General features: G+C 40.9%; 1 protein-coding gene across 3 annotated transcripts in view; it reads left to right on the forward strand.

Annotated features, from left to right (window-relative positions):
* The window catches only part of cacna1c (calcium channel, voltage-dependent, L type, alpha 1C subunit), a 199,417-nt gene that overhangs the window by 167,469 nt on the left and 12,074 nt on the right, over nucleotides 1-19,874 (forward strand). For 2 of the 3 annotated variants that reach the window (XM_056367472.1, XM_056367473.1), the window contains 19 exons: nucleotides 5,152-5,235; nucleotides 8,141-8,278; nucleotides 9,842-9,907; nucleotides 10,283-10,374; nucleotides 11,735-11,897; nucleotides 12,131-12,258; nucleotides 12,365-12,461; nucleotides 12,918-13,020; nucleotides 13,335-13,436; nucleotides 13,614-13,741; nucleotides 14,034-14,174; nucleotides 15,200-15,564; nucleotides 15,840-15,866; nucleotides 18,225-18,353; nucleotides 18,466-18,590; nucleotides 18,718-18,815; nucleotides 18,976-19,072; nucleotides 19,321-19,429; nucleotides 19,549-19,717. In XM_056367472.1, the coding sequence (XP_056223447.1) occupies nucleotides 5,152-5,235; nucleotides 8,141-8,278; nucleotides 9,842-9,907; nucleotides 10,283-10,374; nucleotides 11,735-11,897; nucleotides 12,131-12,258; nucleotides 12,365-12,461; nucleotides 12,918-13,020; nucleotides 13,335-13,436; nucleotides 13,614-13,741; nucleotides 14,034-14,174; nucleotides 15,200-15,564; nucleotides 15,840-15,866; nucleotides 18,225-18,353; nucleotides 18,466-18,590; nucleotides 18,718-18,815; nucleotides 18,976-19,072; nucleotides 19,321-19,429; nucleotides 19,549-19,717 (2,361 nt within the window). The remainder of the gene's footprint in view (nucleotides 1-5,151; nucleotides 5,236-8,140; nucleotides 8,279-9,841; nucleotides 9,908-10,282; nucleotides 10,375-11,734; nucleotides 11,898-12,130; nucleotides 12,259-12,364; nucleotides 12,462-12,917; nucleotides 13,021-13,334; nucleotides 13,437-13,613; nucleotides 13,742-14,033; nucleotides 14,175-15,199; nucleotides 15,565-15,839; nucleotides 15,867-18,224; nucleotides 18,354-18,465; nucleotides 18,591-18,717; nucleotides 18,816-18,975; nucleotides 19,073-19,320; nucleotides 19,430-19,548; nucleotides 19,718-19,874) is intronic. The other variant, XM_056367471.1, reaches the window with a different exon arrangement.

The raw sequence follows: 19,874 nt of genomic DNA on the forward strand, positions 1-19,874 counted from the left end.
TAGCATTGTGTAGACATGGGGAACAATTTGATCCATAAATGGATTTACTCAGGACCCATGAAATTTATGTAAATGTATGTATGAATTCATTTATCATCGACGTGAAGGCCCTATGCTCAACAGTGGGGCTGAATAAGAATGAATATCCCAAGCACAAGTCAAATGTTGAGTGTCTATTGTATTTACACTTCAGGGATAATTGGTGTTTTATTCATGTGATATTTAAAGCGCTCTTTGGCAGAATAGTCTGAGAACCATGCAAAAATGAAAAGTGTGACTGGGCAGAATTCCACTTCATTTTAGCCTTAGAAGAAAATAATTTTGTACTATTATTAAACTGGCCAAAGAGATGAATGTCACATTAAAAAAAATCATTCTTTATACTGTGAAGGAGGTTTTTGTAGGAAAGTATATCTTTTCATTCCATTTGATGCCTCGTCTTCCATCTGCAAACAAAAATCTCGAGTAGCAAACATCCAGTGAAAATAACTCAGAAGTCAAAATGTGGCAATTCAGTGGGTGAAGGCAGTTCTCTGTGAGGTCAAGTTTGATGTGCTGTCTGTGTGTCAGCTTATAAAGACACGCATACCAGCTTTGCTTGGCCCCTACAAATCAGTTAAAATATACATCATCTCATCTCCCTGTGGATCATCCTCTAAATGCAATAATGTAGTGTTTTTTTGTAGGATAAAATAAAGACTGAAAACAGGGACAGACAGCTAGGCTGGCTCTATTGAAAGGTAAAACCTTTACCTCTTAAGCCTGCAAATTAATCTGTTTAATTCATGCAAAAATTATAGTGTAAAAACAATAAGTTGCTGTTTTACAGGAGGATTTTGTTGCCTTTGGACAGAGCTAGGCTAACTTTGTCCCTGTTTCCAATCTAAGCTAAGATATCCTCCTGCTGGTTCCAGCTTCATATTTAACCAGAAGACACGGAAATGTTCTCATCTAAATCTCAGCAAGAAAGCAAATGAATGTAATTGTTTGATTATGTCACATCTGTTATTGGCTAATTTCTTTTGAAAACCAGATAACTTAAGTGGGTTCAGCATAGGTTTGGCCGAACTCTTCTCTCAGTCTCAACCGCAAGTATGCTGCTGGATCCATTTGAGAACATGAAGCAAGGAAAGGATATGCACACGGGTACACTGGTATGTTGCACCGTGATGGAATGCAGTGTGTTTCACCTCAGACTGGTCAGGCATACAAATAAGGTTAGTGGATCCCAGGGGCGTATGAGCTTGGCACTTGTTTTCGTGCCTTTAGAAAGGGAATCCATTTGTCCCCATGAGAGGCTGACAAACCTGCTTATAAACAACACTCTAAACTGTGCTTGGATATTATATGTTTTATTCAGTTTTTCTATCTAGTTATTGCAGGAATTTGATGTCGGGAATTACAAATGTATCATAGATGTCTGTATCCTATTGTTGCCCTGCAGACAATGAATTTATCTGATCTTGAAGCAAAGTATACAGTAGTTGTGTCTAGAGAGAGGAGAATATAAAGTTACATAAATATATACATAGACCAAATCCTAACCTTTAATAAATTATGTCAACTGACGATATTTGACCATTGAATCGATTAGCCACGATTATCTTGAGGTTTGTCGGGCCAGAGATATACATCTTTGTCATCTATACAAGTCACTGATGTTGCACACTTTGGTTTGGAGTTTGCCTTTGATTTGGTTTGATTGATTTGGTTGATTGGTTTGCAGTTATTTCTGAATGATCCACTGTTTTTCTTTTCTCACCTCTAACCTAAAGGCATGCCCCAAGTCTTTGTTTTTTCCTCTTTGATGGTTTTTAATGATTTGGGTGATGAGATGCCCAAGCTACCTTTTCTTTTTCTTTTTTTCCTTTTTTTTCTTTTTTTTTCTCTCTTTTAAGAAACCCTCCGCACTTCAATCCTGTGAGAACTCTTGACTGTTTTTGAACTGGGACCCTGTCACTTAAACGTTTTAAATTTTAGCCTGCCACTGCATTTCACCAGGCACTAAAGCACAAGGGAATGCTTTTTAACGTACTGAGCAATGCGATTGGAAACTAATAGGAGCAGTTTGCCAGCAACTAGCGCTCTTTTACTGCATTCCTAAGTGCACAGTGAAGTGCAGTAACAGGCCAGCTTTTAAAATGTTATCACTTTGCCTTTACTAAATATTAAATGGGCAAAATATCTTGTTTGAGTGCACCCACTTTGCTGCTCTGTTGGGTGCCTGTTGACTTAGATTAGCTGCATTTTTTGTGGTCATCGAAACAGAATCCATCCTTAATCCTGGGTCTCTAATTCTCCCCAGCAACCTGCGGGTGCTTCTTAAACCTTGTATGGTTTCTTTTACATTTTTGGTTTTGGTTTGAGTAGAAGTAGTGTGAACAGATTGGTAGTGGTTTGCTCTGAGCGGTGTCTTGCAGACGATGCCAGTATGGACTGCATCTATTTCTCTTTTTCTTTCTCTGTCTTCGGAATGCCTCTTCTTCTCCTCTCCATCTCGCTCCTTCTCTCTTTGAGCTTTTTCAGTTTACTTGACTCTTCTTTTATGAATGTTTATCTCTCTCTCTCTCTCTGTCTTCTATCTCGTTGGTTTGCGGTGTTGCTTGCTCACCTGAAATGCAAGCTGGGTAACATGGGTCTCTCATGCTTTTCCAATGCACAAAAAGGTCAATCCATTATGTGCTATATATTTAAACAAAGATTCTGATAGTGTTTTTTTAAGTTTTCAATACCAGCGCATTACAAGTTAAATGAAAAGCCATTTTTATGTTGCAGTATTACAACATACAATATCTGTATCAAAAAGGTGCAGAAACCTGAAATCTAGAGTAAAAATGTCCTCAAGAAACCCATGTTACCTTCTGAACTGACTGAACTGATGAAATTTTTGCTCGAAAAAAATGATGTGCAATGTGAGAAAACAGCTCATTTTCAATTTAAGTAAGCTCATGATTCCAGTGAGCTACAACTACAGTAACTCACATCTGCACGTATAGTTCAGCCTGAAAGGACTACAGTTTATTCATTTACAGTTTGACTTTCTTTTGGGTCAAAAATGACACTCCACAGATCCTCAAACACCACAAGTCCACTATAGTCTTTGAAATTTATTTTGTGTCAGTTCATAATGAGAAATATAACAATGACGAATGATTGTAGTTAAATCTGATTTGGATTCAAAGTTTTGATTTGACTTTGAAACTGAAGCAAATTCAGATTTGAATTATGGTTAAACTGAACCAGGCGGTCCCTTTGTGTAATACACACACACATACACACAGACAAAGACACACATTCTCACATATTTTAGTTTTAACTTAATCTGTATTCAGTGTGTATCAATGCCATCTTCCCTCCCTGCTTCCTTCCTTCCTTCCTTCCTTCCTTCCTTCCTTCCTTCCTTCCTGCACATCTGTCTTCCCTTTATCCATCACTGTTTCCTCCCCCACTTCCTTCTGTCCTTCCTTCCCACAGTTTTCCTTCCCTCCCCTTCACACCATAATGCACCTCACTTCTTCAGACTTGTACATACACACGCACACACACACACACACACACACACACACACACACACACACACACACACACACACATACACACACTCTCCTCAGGCTTTCTTAGCGACTCCTCTCTTTGTAAAATCTTGAAATCAGCAAATTGTCAGTGTCCTGGTTTCTAGTCAGTTAGAGAAGTGGTGTAGAGTAAATGTTTGTAATACACAAGTGTATTGGTAAATTATAGTAAATATAAATGAAGTAACCTGTTACTCTATGTACATCACCTCTATGTGTGACCATAAAAGTATGTGTATGGCCCTGTTAGAATTCCTTTAAATGCCTCATTTCTTCTCCTCTTTCCTTCCTTCCTTCCTTCCTTCCTTCCTTCCTTTCCTTTTTTCTTTGTTATAAGCTCACCCTCTCAAATTCCATCCTTCCCTCGTTTGCTTTCCTTCTTTGTTCAACTTTTCTAGATTCTTAATTTCTTTATTAAATTTTTAATTTTCTTTAATTTTTTTCCTGGATACTTTCCCTTTCCCTCTTTTTTGCTTTCTTTCCACTTTCTTTGTGGTAAGGTATTGTAACAGGGCCAATACCAAAGCAGAATGAACAGCTCCCGAGTCATAGATTAAACTACTAGTTGATCTATCACCCCCAGCAGTCTAAGATGTTGCAATGGCAGGGAAGACCAGTGGGTGTCTCCCTACAATATGCTATCTTTGTGCTCCTTGATGTTATTTAAATACCTCTGGGCTACGATTTCCAAAAGCATCCAAAATCATCTTTATCATCAGGGTTAGAGATGATCTTAACTTCCTGTTTTTTTATTGTGGTATTCTGATGCCTCTTTGACCTGAGAGTAGATTAAAGTTATGGTCTGAGTAACTGACAATTTCTGGGCCACAACAACATACATAAACAAAGGTACATCACATCATTATTTCACAAGGTCCAAACTGCTCTAATTTCTTTTGGGTCTTGACTATTCTCAGGTCAAAGAAGGGACTGAACAACACATTGTCAAAGCAGGAATTCTCCTTAAATGCCAAGATGCATTTGGTAAATGTAGCCTTAGCTTCAACCACTGTTACTATACTGTACCTTCAGCTGGCAGAAAGAAAAACAGATAGCTACAGAACAGCCACTCTATCCCAACAGACACAGAGATCCATGAGCTCACATGACATGGGTAAAACATATAAATGCTGCACATAGACACGTAAACAGTCAGCTTTTTCCCCTTCAGTGGCTGCCTCAGACCCCCATTCATTATTTTGGCCCTTAAGGCGTGGGGCAGAATTTTCCCAATATTCCTTCATGTTTCAATCTTCTAGTATTTTGATAAGTGATTGAGTCTGATAAGGCCCTCACAGAGGATGAGGCCAGTCTCTATATGTTGTAAAATCTTACAGAAATCTCCCTCCTGGCCCAGATGAAATTATGTTTTTTTTTACCTTCTCACCATGTGATGGTTAATCAGAGACTGAACTCTCACTAGCCTGGTGGTTAGCCTGGGCAAGTGTGAAATTCTTACTGCTTCTCACATAAAAACACACACCTTCATGCACGGTGACACACACACACACGCACGCACACCTACACACACACAGCAAGGCGCTGCTCTGGTGCTGATCTTTGTTGCCTTTCCTTAAAGCCAGCTGACTCCTCCTCGTCCTCCTCCTCTTCGCCCTCCTCCTCCTCCTCTTCCTCCTCTCACCCCCCTGTGGTAAGGCCAATGGTACGCTCCGACGGTAACCTCGTCCGCCTCCCTACCTCCTCCATCATACCTCCATCCCTCCATCCTTACATCCCTCCTTCTGCTACGCCATCCATGGTATGATCCAAAACTTTTGGCTTCTCATTGGTCCTGTCATCTCCTCTCTGTCGCTCCTGCTTTCATCTGCAGCATGTCCAGAGTAACATTTATATGGCTGTTCTTTGTACTTTTTATGTCTTCATATATATGTATGGTGAAGGACACTGTTTTGTGTAGACGTTGTTTAACTGGAGTCTTGTGACTTTTCCTTGAGTGGCTATTGTTGTTGCCATGGCGCCCGCTGCCCCCACCTCCCCCATGGCTTGCAATCTGCCATCCCTTCCCTTTTGGGTTTGGTATCTTTAGTGGTTTGTCATTGATGCAAGCCATTGTGGTCACGCTATCACGCTGTCTCTCTTTCTTCCACTCTTCTCCACTGGCCTACCATCTATGTATCTATCTATCTAATTATCTGTCTATCTATCTATCTATGTCTATCTATCTATCTATCTGTCTATCTATCTATCTGTCTATCGACCTCTTTACCTATCTGCCTGTCTGTGAGTCAGTCTATTTGTTTGGATGTCTCTTAGTAATTCAAACTATTCTTCATCTTCAGTCTCTCTCTCTTTCTCTGTTACACTTACTGTCACTGTATCTCTTTCGCTCACTGCCCCCACTCTCTCAATGGTGCAATGGTGCCCACTGTGGTCCAGTTGTGGTATTACATGCAGTACAAAATTTTGATTTACACTCCTCAGAACTGTGTGTCATTTTCCGCATATCTGTCAGTGGAGTTTGGGAAAACTCATGTCTTAAAGTTACTTGTCAACACTACAGCAGAAATATGTGACTTCTCCCTGTTAAAGGCAACTCAGTGTTATTATCCCAGAATTATGGAAAGGTCAAATTTGTGTAATGAATTTCCTAAACTTTTATTTCTGTTCATCATTTTGGAAACATATTCTGTTGAAAAGTAACATGTGATATCTGTTATCCCAAACTGCAGTAAGATGTGTGGAGAATGGCAAGTTCTTATTCGGAGCAAACTGTGTATTCTCTGTGGGATTAGCATCAAGAATTGATGGCTTCTTGGAAAAACACAAATGGCAAAAAAAGATTCACAGGTCAGAGAGGTTGATGTTGTGCTTTTTGGGTCTCACTTAATTATTACAGTGAAGACGTGTAATATGGCGCTGTGCTGGTTATATTGTTATGGTAGAAATGCTGCATTGTATGCGGTTAAGTAATTTCTATTATATAGTGGTGTATTTGTGTCGAAGTTTTTTCCTTGTTATTTTTTGCATAGCTGTTATAGTTGCTGATGATTTGGTACCTGTATGAACTGGTGTCTTTGACCTGAAATGATTAATCAGCTGTTTGAGATGTAATTGTGAATAACACACCGGGTTCTTAGCTGCTGTATTAACTGCATTGTGCTTTATACAGATCCTGATGTTGCCTTCATTATTCTGTCTTTTTGTCCCAGAGAACGAGGAGCAGCATTATAAATAAATAAATCTGTATTAGAATAGCACTCAGCAAGATGGCTGAATATTTCATCATGGAGTTATTTCCTGTGGATGACTTCTGGGACAATAGACAGTTAGAAAGCTACAGTGTCTCTCAACCTTGTGCCTAAGAACTTTGATCAGGCTTATTTTGAAGTATACCAAATAATGGATTCTTTAAATGCCTTGAGAGGCAAAATATTTTATGCAAATAAAAGGATTGCGTGGGTGAATACAGTTTCTAGAAGATCTAGTAAACAGAAGGTAGAGATGAAGAGATTTGCCACCCATGAAAATATAATTTTGTACCTGGCAGTGGGCAGTATATCTTTATCTTTATCTCTATCTTTACCTGAACATCACCTTTGGATTGTTTCTCTAGGTGGCCAGTTTCTTTGTGGCAGACAAACAATTAGCCTGCCTGCATGATTTATTGAAACAGGAGTCTGCCTGCAGGCTAGGATTTTTGTACTGTATCTGTTTTGAATTGTTATCAGTGATTTATGGAAGAGCTTACCTCCATCAATGGAATTCTTTCTGGCCCAGTCTCAGTTATTAGAATTTTAGTCCATACTGGTGCAGAATAACCAAATCCTTCATCTCCGCTACATGATTTTCTTCAGGGGATCATAAAGTGTTTTAATGCTTATTTGATAAATGTCATTATAGCGCTGGGTTGGCTTGTAATTGGATATGGAAACAACAACCGAGAATTCTTTTGTCGCTATTATTGTGACACTAATGAGGTGAGGTAGAAGGAACAGCAGAGTGTTGTGACTTCAAGAACCACAGGAGCTGTTTTGGTTTAGATGTTTCAATTAGCTTCCTTTAATGTGATCACTGTAAAGTAACTTTGACTTGTCTGACGGTTAATATACAGTTTATAAGGAGAAACAGGGGCAGTTGATCTGTTGATCTCTTTGTTGCCAAGTGATTTTTCCATGAAGCCACAAAAATAAGCATGATTGCCCGATTCTCTCCCAGATCTCTTTTGTCAGTTGATTTTGATGGGATTTTGTAGGACGCAGATTTCCATTTATTAATTCAGTGTGTGTGTGTGTGTGTGTGTGTGTGTGTGTGTGTGTGTGTGTGTGTGTATGTGTGTGTGCGTGCGTGCGTGCGCGTGTGTGTGTGTGTGTGTCATGTATATTTACATCCACATGTACGTGTGGGTGGGAATATGCATACAAATGTTTGTACGTCTGCATTTCCACATATGTCTGTGTGTGCGTGTTTGTGTGTCTGTTTGATCATTTTTACCCATGTGTGTGAATGTGTGTGTGTGTGTTTCCCTCCCTTGCCTATCTGCATGTGTCCCCATGCGTCCTGTGTTTTTTCTTAAAAAAAAAAAAAAAAACACCAAACCCCACCAAAAGGGACTGCAGAACTCTGAAGAGAACGCCAGGATCTCCATCACCTTCTTCCGGCTGTTCCGCGTGATGAGGCTGGTGAAGCTGCTGTCTCGCGGGGAAGGGATTCGGACCCTGCTGTGGACCTTCATCAAATCCTTCCAAGTGAGGGGAGAACCGGACACAACATGCTAGAGCAGGGGGTTGGGTTTACACAGGACATAAATGGCAGAGGAAAAGTGGTGCTTTAACCCTAATGTGACCCTGATGCCCTTATTTGGAGACCATAGTTCTATTTAAACTAGACCCCAAACTGACCCCAGAACAGTTTTTAACAGATTTTATGATCTAGTCAAAGTGATTTTGAAGACTGTATGCCAGTTGCAGGTGTTACAATGTCCTACTTTCAACAAGGCGATTATATGCAATATTAACTCAGAGTAGACTCATTTAATGTTTATAAATATAAATCTTGTTGTAATTTCAGATCTGAGTCACATGGAGCTAAAATGTCCTTGTTCTTGTGTAAATCCAGCCTAGTGGAGTCTCACAAGCCACCTTTCCTTTCCTTGCCTCATCCCTCCTCATCTCCACCTCCTACTTGTTGAGGAGGTCAGGTGGATGGGACACATGAGTGTTTTGTCTGTTTACCTACAATATGATGGGGGAGGAGGGAAAGAAAGAGGGAAGGTGTGAGGTAACGGAGAGGAGGTTTAGGAGTCTCAGAGGCAGGGTGGGACGTAGGGACATGAAGTTGGGAAACAGGCAGGAACTCAAAAACCTTAAACACCAGTCCCCCTCTCCTGTCTGTTCTCGTCTTTCTCCATATCTTCTTCTTCTTCTACTCTTTTTACTCTCGAACACCCTACAACTAACCCCTGAGAGCTCACCATTCCCTTTAGGTGGGTTAAGCGGTAGTTAAGTTTAACAAAGCACTCCACCAAAAAATGAAATCATTTGATAGAGAGTTATGGGGACATGAAAATAATCTGCTCTCTCTCTTGTGTTAGCTGAGACGGGCCACTTCATGCAATAGTGCATTCAGTGAAATTTGAAACATTGGCGATACAGCAAAAACCAGATTCATGGTTCTCAAGTTTATAATCATGACCGGTTGTGAAAATGTTACTGTACTTAACACAAATAAGCTTTTTAAATCTTACTGTGTCCTTTATCACTCTTTCATATATCAGTGGTTTACATATTAACTTAGTTTTTCATTTATCTGTCATGATTTGGTCCTGCTCTCCCAGGCACAAGGGCAAAATTAGCCAGGAGCTCAGTTCCACACAGTTGACTAGGTGTGTAAATATAGAAGACAAACTTGTTCCGGCCATGTTTGGTTCATGTACAATATGTTGGGACTGGTCTCCTGACCAAACTCAGAGAGCAGTTTGTATTTTACTGAGGTTTTTCACTCTGAAGTCAGATGATTTGTCCTGGATTGTTTTTGGTGTTGTGCCACACAGGGCTGCAGATCAGTTCACTTTCATTTCATATAGTAGCAAAATATTTTTCATATTGCACCTGCTAATCTGAAAACCTAAAAACTATGAAATTGATGTGTGAATTGAATCAACACTTTTTTTTTTTTTTAGCAATTATCTCTTAAATCAGCTGTAGACGAATTGGATGTGTGAGATTTGAATGAAAGTGAATGAACTCCAGTCTAGGTGCAGGATATTTAATGTAGACAACGTGTCACTGATGTGTCTCTCTCCTCTTCAGGCTCTGCCCTACGTAGCTCTGCTTATAGTGATGCTATTCTTCATATACGCTGTCATCGGCATGCAGGTAAGCGGTCGTTTTGTTCCCGTGTTTCCCTGCCTGTCTTGTTTTCTTCTCTCTTCATTTCTCCTTTAGCAAGCCTTTCGTCCTGTGTCTGTCCTCCTGGAGTCTTGTCATCTACAGCTCCTGTTTGGTCACATCGTCCTCCTCTTCTCCACTTTTCTTCCCCCTCTAGCTGTTGATATGTAGTTACTGTCTTTGTCTGTCTGTCCTTCTGTCTCTTCCACAAGCCGTTGTATAGTTTGTGTCACTGATGATGAGCGGGAGACACTTTGATTTGATTTGCTGGGGACAGTTGGCCTCTAATTCTGATTGACTTCCTCTTGTCAACGCTGACATCCTTTGCTGTGTGCTGTGACTACTTACTTCCCTCTTGTGCAGATGTTTGGTAAGATAGCGCTGCAGGATAACACGCAGATCAACAGGAACAACAATTTCCAGACGTTCCCTCAGGCAGTGCTGCTGCTCTTCAGGTGAGGAAGATTACTACCCTGTTCATCATCATCATAAGTATGTGCTTTTCCTCCCTCATCTTCCTCCTTCCCATTTCTCTAAATATCTACTCTTTGTTCATGGATTCAAATAAACATCTTCTGCACTCTCTGTATTATCATTCTCTTCTATTTCTCCCTTTCATTTACCCTGAAAGGTTTTGTATATTTTTACATTAGAGCTTATCACTTTATGACAGTGGTTTAATTAAATGCCAAGGTATCTGTAAGTGTCAAGCTGTAACTTCAGTTGATTCTGTGTGAAAATGTTCTGTCAGTTTGTGCTATGAGACCATGTTACTGTCAAGGCTCCAGCTTTAAATATGTAGAAGTCATCCCCATAATATCACCAATGATCTGATGTAGATTCACCAGTTACTCAGCATCTTCAGCGGCGTCCAAACTCTGTCCACCTCCATGTTCAATAGTTAGCTAATGTTGTAAACTTGAAGTTGCTTTACCACAAAGTATTGTGGTCCACTGAGGAGGACACCTTCTGCACAATCATCACAGGACTGAACTGATAATACATTTAACTGCCTGAATCCACTCCCAGAAACCTCTCTGTCCCATGTGGTTGCGGCGATGGTAAGATTCCATGCAGGGAGCAAAAAAAACCCACAGAAACTGAAAAGATGGATCACATATAATTCAGTAGTATGCATTTTAAAATGATTTGATGTTTTTGTAAAAGTTTTGCCATAAAACAATAAAACGCACCATTTCTATCCTTTCAGATTCTGGACTGTCCCCTTCATGGAATATTTCATAGTATTCAGCTTCTATTCAGAGACACTTGGATACTTCATGTCTGCTACTACATATTTAAAATCTAATCTATCTAACTAATAGATAGATAGTAGCAAACCCCACCAAAATGATTGCAAGAAACAGTAAAGACAGAGTTGAAAAGCTTAATAGCACTGAAGTCTGAAGTCTGAAATCTACAGTTCAATGAAATAACAAATATTTTCTTTACTTCTGCTCTGTGAATTCAGTGTATCAGGACATGAATAACCTTTTTTTATGCTGCTCACGCTCTAACACTTGTGTTTATGTGTGTATCTCTCCCTCTTTTTGTCTTTGTACCTATGTTTGTTACTATACGCTTGTGTGCTTATATGCATACGCGCACACATCCATGCATGTGTGTGTCAATGCATAAATGCACATGTGACTCCATGCTGGTGCACTGATGCCCACATGTGCGCATCTATGCATGTGTGTGCCTTTACATGTTTCTTTGGTGTATCTATATGTGTGCGTCTTTTCTGCATGCATATTTGTGTCGATCTGTGTGCATATCCGTGTGGGCGTGTGCGTGCATGTGTGCGTCTGTCAGATGTGCAACAGGCGAGGCGTGGCAGGAGATCATGCTGGCGTGCTCGCCCAATCGGCCGTGTGAGAAGGGCTCAACCAACGAGAACAGCACGACCAATGAAGAATGTGGCAGCCAGTTTGCCATCATTTACTTTGTCAGCTTCTACATGCTCTGTGCCTTCCTGGTGAGTTCAGAGACAGTATGAGAAAGATTTACATTTTTACTGTAAAAGTGAAGCTGAAACCGGCTGACACCAGGCAGAATGCAAATAGCCTATGACGCAGTCCAGCAATATACTAGGTTTTGAGTTTGTCTCTGTTACATTCAGTTTTACATTTTATAGTATTTCACTGAATGACGTTAGAAGTTATAATTGGAAACAAGCAATCTCTAATGGATTACATTGATTTTCCCCAGATCATCAACCTGTTTGTGGCTGTCATCATGGACAACTTTGACTACCTGACGCGTGACTGGTCGATCCTGGGGCCGCATCATCTGGACGAATTCAAGAGGATCTGGGCTGAATATGACCCAGAAGCTAAGTAAGTTTACAGAGAACTGACAAAGTGTGTCATCAGCGTAATGATACTTTCATTAGCAGAGGTTGTGTCGAGAGTCTCTGTAATGTGACATCTGTGCTGTATTCAGGGGGAGGATAAAGCACCTTGATGTGGTGACTCTGCTCCGGAGAATCCAGCCTCCCCTCGGCTTTGGAAAGCTTTGTCCCCACAGGGTGGCCTGCAAGGTAAATACACACACAGTCCCACAAATTCCTAAACATGGTCTGAGGGTTGCAGAGCTGTAGAAAATATACAGAATTTGTAGATACTTAAATTTGAGTATTCCAAATGTGTTCTCCTACTGTTTTTGTGCAGAATTAAGGCTGTTTGCCATGAATGATTAATATACAAAAAAATGTTTATGTAATGACATATAGACACTTGATAAACTCTTCCACAATGAGTCAAGTGGCACACTGACAACAGATCGTACATGTAGAGAAAATATTGTCCATAGAGTCAAACTACTGTCTGCTGGGTGTTAACAGATTGCTAGCTGACAGTATATATTAGCATCTGAAAGGGAAATTTACCTGTGCATCATTTTATTAATTGAGAATTTTGTGTGAATGTGTTTCACTGTGTTTGTGTGTGTGTGTGTGTGTGTGTGTGTGTGTGTGTGTGTGTGTCATCTCATGTAGCGTCTGGTGTCAATGAACATGCCTCTGAACAGCGATGGAACAGTGATGTTCAACGCCACACTGTTTGCCCTGGTCAGAACCGCACTCAGGATTAAGACAGAAGGTAAGAGACACACACACACACGAACAAACACACAAATACATAATGGTTGGCACATCATATGTACAGATCATATGTAGAGCAGAAAATAGGAATTAAATGTAATGCCATCTTGCCCGTGTTTTTATGCCTCTGCACTGTCGAGAGCTTTTTGCCCATCCAGATTTATCTTGCAAGTTTTCAAACCAGTAACCTTCTTGTCAGAAGCCTGCTTGTGCTGAGGCTTTAACACTGGCCAGGCTGTGTGCTAATGTGGTATGCTATCTTGAAAATACTACTTTGAACCTAGAGTATGTACATTGTTCGTGTGTGTGAAGGTAACCTGGAACAGGCCAATGAGGAGCTGAGAGCAATAGTGAAGAAGATCTGGAAGAGAACCAGCATGAAGCTCTTGGATCAAGTAGTGCCCCCTGCTGGTGGTATGTACCCTCTGCAACACAGCTTCATGTCTGGAATTTAGCTCATCTAAATTCTATCTAACAATAAGCACAAATATTGAAAAGGTGAACATTTTACATTTTCATTACACTACACGCTGTGATTCCAGTATTTGAAGTATAAGCCTATCCTAATTATGATATGTTTATTTCTTGCAGATGATGAAGTAACAGTCGGGAAGTTCTACGCTACCTTCCTCATCCAGGAATATTTCCGCAAGTTTAAGAAGAGGAAAGAACAAGGGCTGGTAGCCAAGGTGCCCCCCAAAACTGCCCTCTCTCTGCAGGTAAACAAACACACAGGAGTTTTGTTTTCTCTTGCTCATAAATCTGTACATATTTAATACATTGCCAGGACTTTCAGAAAACAGTGGTAGAGTTTTGAAATTGTGACTGCGATCACGAAATGATTAAAGAAGGGTGGGGTGGGGGGGGTATGTAGGAGGCTTCTTGTTGTGAACTAAAGAAAGGAAAAATACAGAGGCTGTGTTTCAGGGTTTTGACAGCAAAATAGACATGTGGGTCACTGTGTTATTCCATGATAAGTGCAACACTTTGTGGTGTTTGGTCTGTGCGTAGGCGGGCCTGCGGACGTTGCATGATATTGGACCAGAGATTCGGAGGGCCATCTCTGGAGACCTGACAGTGGAGGAGGAGCTGGATAAAGGCCTGAAGGAGCCCGTGTCGGCTGCATCCGAGGACGATATCTTCAGGGTAAAGGTCGGATACACACACCCTCACTCACTCTCCAGAGAGAGAGAGAGAGAAAGAGAGAGAGAGAGAGCGAGAGATGATCAGCGTCCAGCTTGAAGCCACATTATTGCTTCATGCACATACACATACATGCTTGCATATGCTCAGAGGATCAAAAAGCCTCATTTTCCACCACATACTGTAGCTTGGCTTCCAGTCGCTGCAGATACTGGAAATTTTGGGATTTGTCATCACTTGGGTTGTGAATGAACCACAAATTACAAACAATATTATTTTACGAAACAAAACCGTTTAATCAAACACACAGTAATATTGCATCAAATTGAGCACTGGAACTGTAGGCCACACATACATACACACACACACACACACACACAGACAGACAGAGCTTCTACTGCGCCTTTGCTGAGAGGGTGAGTTATGCTAGTTACCAGCTTTCCATTTTCACCGTCATTGCTACATTCATATGCTCCGCTTTGTGTGCCGCAGTATTTTGTTACATTTGAATATAATAGGTAACAGAGATAAACTGAAATAGGTGCCTCTACTTAGTTTTGAGAAACAATAACTATCTGAATAGGAATTAAAATCAGACCAATCCTCTTGTAGCTAACTTATATTAAACAATATTGAGATTTTAGATCAAAATTTAGTGTCTGATGCATTCAGTTTCATCATTATGGCTCTATGTCAAGGATTTCATCTGTTCAAAATAAATCTTGAATGTCGTTTGGATACATTGCAAATAATACCTCTCCTTGGTTTTTTCACAAAAGGTCTTTGCTTTGCATATTCATCATGGCTGAGTAAAGTTTTGTCGCTGTCAGCAGTGAATGTGACAGTCATAATTCTGAGTGTAGTAAGATATAAAGAGATTTCGACTAAGCATTATTTTAACTTCCTGTATTTTTCCACTGTTCTCATCTTCTCTTCTCTTCTCTTCTCTTCTCTTCCCTTCTCGTTTCACCTTTCTGCCTCTCCATCATTTTCTCCCTTACTTATATTTTGCCCTCTCTCCTCTCACGCCACAGCGTACGGGTGGGTTATTCGGCAACCATGTCAACTACTACAACCAGAGTGATGGCCGCGGGTCCTTCCCTCAGTCCTTCACTACCCAGCGCCCTTTGCATATCAGCCAGAAGGGCTCACCTTGCGAAGGCGAAAGCCCGTCCCACGAGAAGCTCATGGACTCGACCACTTTCACCCCTTCCTCTTACTCCTCATCAGGCTCCAACGCCAACATAAACAATGCCAACAACACTGGCATGGCCGGGGTGGCAACCCAGGGCATCAGCCGATTCCCAAGCCCGTCTATAAGCACTGTGGATGGGCACACAGGACAGCCACTCACCCCCATCCTGCTGCCAAGATCTGCGTGGTGCTTTCCTCCAAAGAGGTGAGTACAGGTCAGGTAGCAGGTTACATCTGAGGATTTTCTTTTATATAAGCAGTGTTTTTGAGTCTTTTATTTCACTCTTACCTACTCTTTGAATTGAGACAAGAATTATTGTTTGTTTCACTTCCTGACCACCATTACAGATATTTATCCAGCTAGCTAACATAATAAACAACATGACATTTCAGTATGGACATAATTGGTTCTTCTATGGCCTTCACTTTCTTTTTCCTTCCTTCTCTCTTTCCCCATCTTTTGTTTCTGGTGGCAAGCAGGACGTGTTTTTATGACAACCTCATGCGGTATGTTGCCAGGGGACAGAGAGAAAAAGAGTGTGTGTGTGTGTGTGTGTGTGTGTGTGTGTGTGTGTGTGTGTGTGTGTGTGTGTGTGTGTGTGTGTGTGTGTGTGTGTGTGTGTGTGTGTGTGTGTGTGTGTGTGCGTATGTGTGTGCGTATGAGTGTTGTGTTAGTCCCCTAAGTGAGTGTAAAAAGGTTTTCATGATGCTATACAAAATGGCATAGCTGTCACAGTGCTATAGTGACACTTGTTGCCATGCAAATAATGCTTTAGTTGCTATAGCAAAAGCCAGGCTACATGCTGCTACTATAAAATCTGCTCCCAAAGCCATAGATAGACTGTTTGGTGCAACGTGGCCAAACTTTTCCTATCGAGGGCTCCTATGTTTAATTGTATTTTAAGGCAGGTCTGGGTTAGACACAACGTCAGCTCTTTGTCCATCATTTCTGTTGAAACTTTAACATGTGGAAACATCTGAAAGCTCATACTTTCAAACTACATCTGCTGTTTTGAGTAAAATAGCTCACTGCGTTTGCAGTATAATTGTTGAAAGCGTAGTTAAAACACAGCACACTGCTCTGGGCTAACTAAAGTTGTGTTGTGATGGCAGTAGATTACGGGAACTAGGGTTGGTGTATCAGTCCATCTGTTTATCATTTGGTCCATCCAACTCTTTGGTCCAGAGCAGGCTATCTTGACAATTAGCACCTATATTTCCATGAAATATGCTTTAAATGTTGAGAAATTTGAGCTTGACCAATACTTTCGTGTATGACAAGGTGTCGTGAAAATCTTCATGGCAGCTCTCAGATCAAAGATATCAATCTAATGGGCAGATAGCCATGAAATTTGAGTAGATACATGCAGATTTTAACAGCTGTGTGACTTACTATTAGCACCACCCTCAGGACAAAATTGACACTTTAAGTCATAGTACTGGTAAGGCTATAAGAATAGAATTATTTTCCTTCTACGTTCTGCTTGGTTATAGTTAATGAGACAAGAGAATTTAACTCATGCTCCTGCTTAGATAGTAAGTGACCTAGATTAAAGTTCTGCATTACAGACAAAGCAAAGTATAAGCTTTCCAATGCATCATCTGCACTGCATCATTTGATTTATTTAATTTAGCGACAGGATAACCTCCATCCAGCTCCCAAGTGGAGTTAGATTCAACAAAGTCATCCAGAACAGTTTAAGTCATGTTTTAATCAAATGCTATTCTAACCCAGAGTTTGCTGTGGAGCCCTGAAAAAGCTGTGGACTAAAGGGACATCTTGACATTTAGAAATTCGATTCTATTTTTCTCCACCTGGCACTTCTGAGGAGATGTTTATGTGATGATGACGGAAAACAAATGAATAACAATAGTTGCATTTGTAAGTATTCCTCATTAAAAATAATGAGCACTGCTAACTGCAAGCAAGTAAGCAGTTTGTTATGACTCTTAATCTGAAACACAACCATCAACAGATGGTTTCAGGAAGCTGACGTGTTGTAGCTTTTAGGCAAACAATCTGGTGAAGAAGAAAAGATTAAAATTCAAATGTCAGAATGTCTCCTTCAAGCTTAAGTCTGGAGTATGAAATAGATGTGGACAGAAAGGGTGACATGACATCTTTGCAATACAAAGAGAATACATCTTAATACAGATTACATACAGAGTTTAGATTTAGTTTGTTTCTAAGGAAAAAAACACAGTCAACCAAGAATTTAGCAACAAAGAACAAGTATTGGCACAGCGTTAGATTGTCTTGAGTTTTCTGCTAACACAATTTTCTCCAGGTCAGCATGTCAGCATTGCATCCACTTTATAAGAGATGAGTAGAAAAGACAGCATCTGATTTCTTACACTTTATTGGCCCTCGTTTTAGATGATGAGAACAGCATAATAAGCACCTGTTTAATTTCCCAGTAGGCCTACATTAAAAGCATTAGCATTAGCTGCTACGAGTCATCATCTTGTCTGTCCTGATCTTTGTTTTTGAAAGATGTCTGCACCTTTGTCGTGCTATCAGATTGTCATATTCCAGGTGTTGCCTTTAATGCTTTTTACCATTTTGCTTTAACAAAATAGTTGTGATTTCCACCTGCTTCTCCTTCTTATCCTCTAGCCTTTTCCTCTTCTCCCTCATCCTCTTTCCTTTTCCTACATGCAGTAGTTAAGCCTCAGTTGGCTTTTCAGTCTCTCCTCATAAGCTCCTCTTTGAGTTTTTTGCTAATCAGCTGCTTCTTTTTTTCTGTGTGTTTATGTTTACATCTGTCCTCCTATTTGTCTACCTGTTCTCCGTCTGTGGTCTGTGTTTATGTTCATTTTGTTTGTTTGTTGGCTTTTTTTGTTTGTGTGCTTGGTTGTTTGCAGCTCGGACTCAAGTGACAGCCGTCTGCCAATCATACGAAGAGGGGAGGGGTCAACGGAGGAGACTTACGATGAGAGCTTTGGCGAGGACAGGGAGTACCATGAGGATGACCACTCGCTCTCCTCTGACATGTACTGCTGATGAACACCCAGACAATTTCGTTTTTATCACCTGCATGTCCAAATTTATTTATTTATTATTTATTTATCATTAATTCCTCTTTGTGAATCTGTGTGACATAAGGCTGGTGTATCATGATGACACGTGTAAGCAGTTGACTCCCATGGAGGAAGGAGAGGAGGTAGAGGACAGAAGAGGAGGAGGATGGCAGTCTCCCAGGAGAGTCTTCCTCTGCCCCACTTCTCTGGGTAAGTAGACACACACACATAGGTAAAAATCTTTCCTACCGATTGTCTGTTCATATGAATTCAGTGACTACTTAATTTACACATTTGTGCATGCTGTGTATTTGTATATTTGTGGTGTGGTTGTCAGGGCGGAGATCGTCCTTCCATCTGGAGTGTCTCAGGAGACAGTCAAGACCAGATGTGTCCCAGAAGACGGCTGTACCCTTGCACCTTGTACATCATCAGGTAGAATATAATAAAGTCAAAAATACAATTAGATGAACATAAACAGGTTGTAAATGTAATATGTGAAGTTGAACACCCAGCCGTGCTGAGCTCAGCAGACATAATCCTCCCTCCCTACTCCTCTCTGACTCTCTCGCTCTGCTCTCTCCTCCTCCTCCAGGCGCTGGCAGTGGCAGGGTTGAGTCCTCTGCTAAGAAGGAGTCACTCACCTACCCTCTTCAGTCGGCTGTGCTCTACACCTCCAGCCAGTCCCACAGGTATACTGCATCCTGTGCACACATCAAAGGCCAAAAAGCTGTTTGTCAAGTACTGGCAAAAACGTTGTATCACATTTCCTCTGCAAGGACATTCAAACATTAACTTAATAAAAAAAAAACAGCTTGTTGAATCAAGAATAGTGAACCTTGAATTGCATGTTTCACTTGTCATGTTGCAGCTTTGTCATTGTACATGTTGAGATTGGGTGGTCTCTTAAATGTTGTTTCTCTTATCTTTGTTTTTCTAGCTCATGGCAGTGATGCCTCCTACCAGCGAGTGCCCTCTCTGAGGTTAGAGGGCTCCAACTCCCATGAAAAGCTCAATACCAGCCTGCCCTCTGTCAACTGTGGGCCCTGGTAAGACTAAGAACACAGACAAGAACCGCTACAAGTCACAGTGCAAGCCCAAGTAACAGTTGATATGAATGATATTATGGGCGCCATATTTTTTTATTAAACAAATGTGTTGCCCCTAGGTACAGTGACAGTAATGGGAACAGCCGGGGGCCTAGTCCTAGTCCCACCCCCAGCGTGTCAGTGTCCAATCAAAGAGCACCACGGCCAGTGTCGCTCACAGTACCCTCGCTACTGGGAAAAGACTCCAGCACGCTGTGTCACGGCAGTGCAGGCAGTCTGGTGGAGGCGGTGAGTGTGTGTGTGTACAGGATGGAGATGGTTACTTTCTCATCATTAATATACCACCACCCTTTCAAATTTTCTCCAACTACATTAAGCCTTTTTTGTCTCACTCCATTCCTCCATTTCTCTCATATTCCACCCCTCCCTTTTCCATTCCTCTTTT

This window comes from Seriola aureovittata, chromosome 22 (assembly GCF_021018895.1).
Source record: "Seriola aureovittata isolate HTS-2021-v1 ecotype China chromosome 22, ASM2101889v1, whole genome shotgun sequence".
Lineage (NCBI taxonomy): Eukaryota > Metazoa > Chordata > Actinopteri > Carangiformes > Carangidae > Seriola > Seriola aureovittata.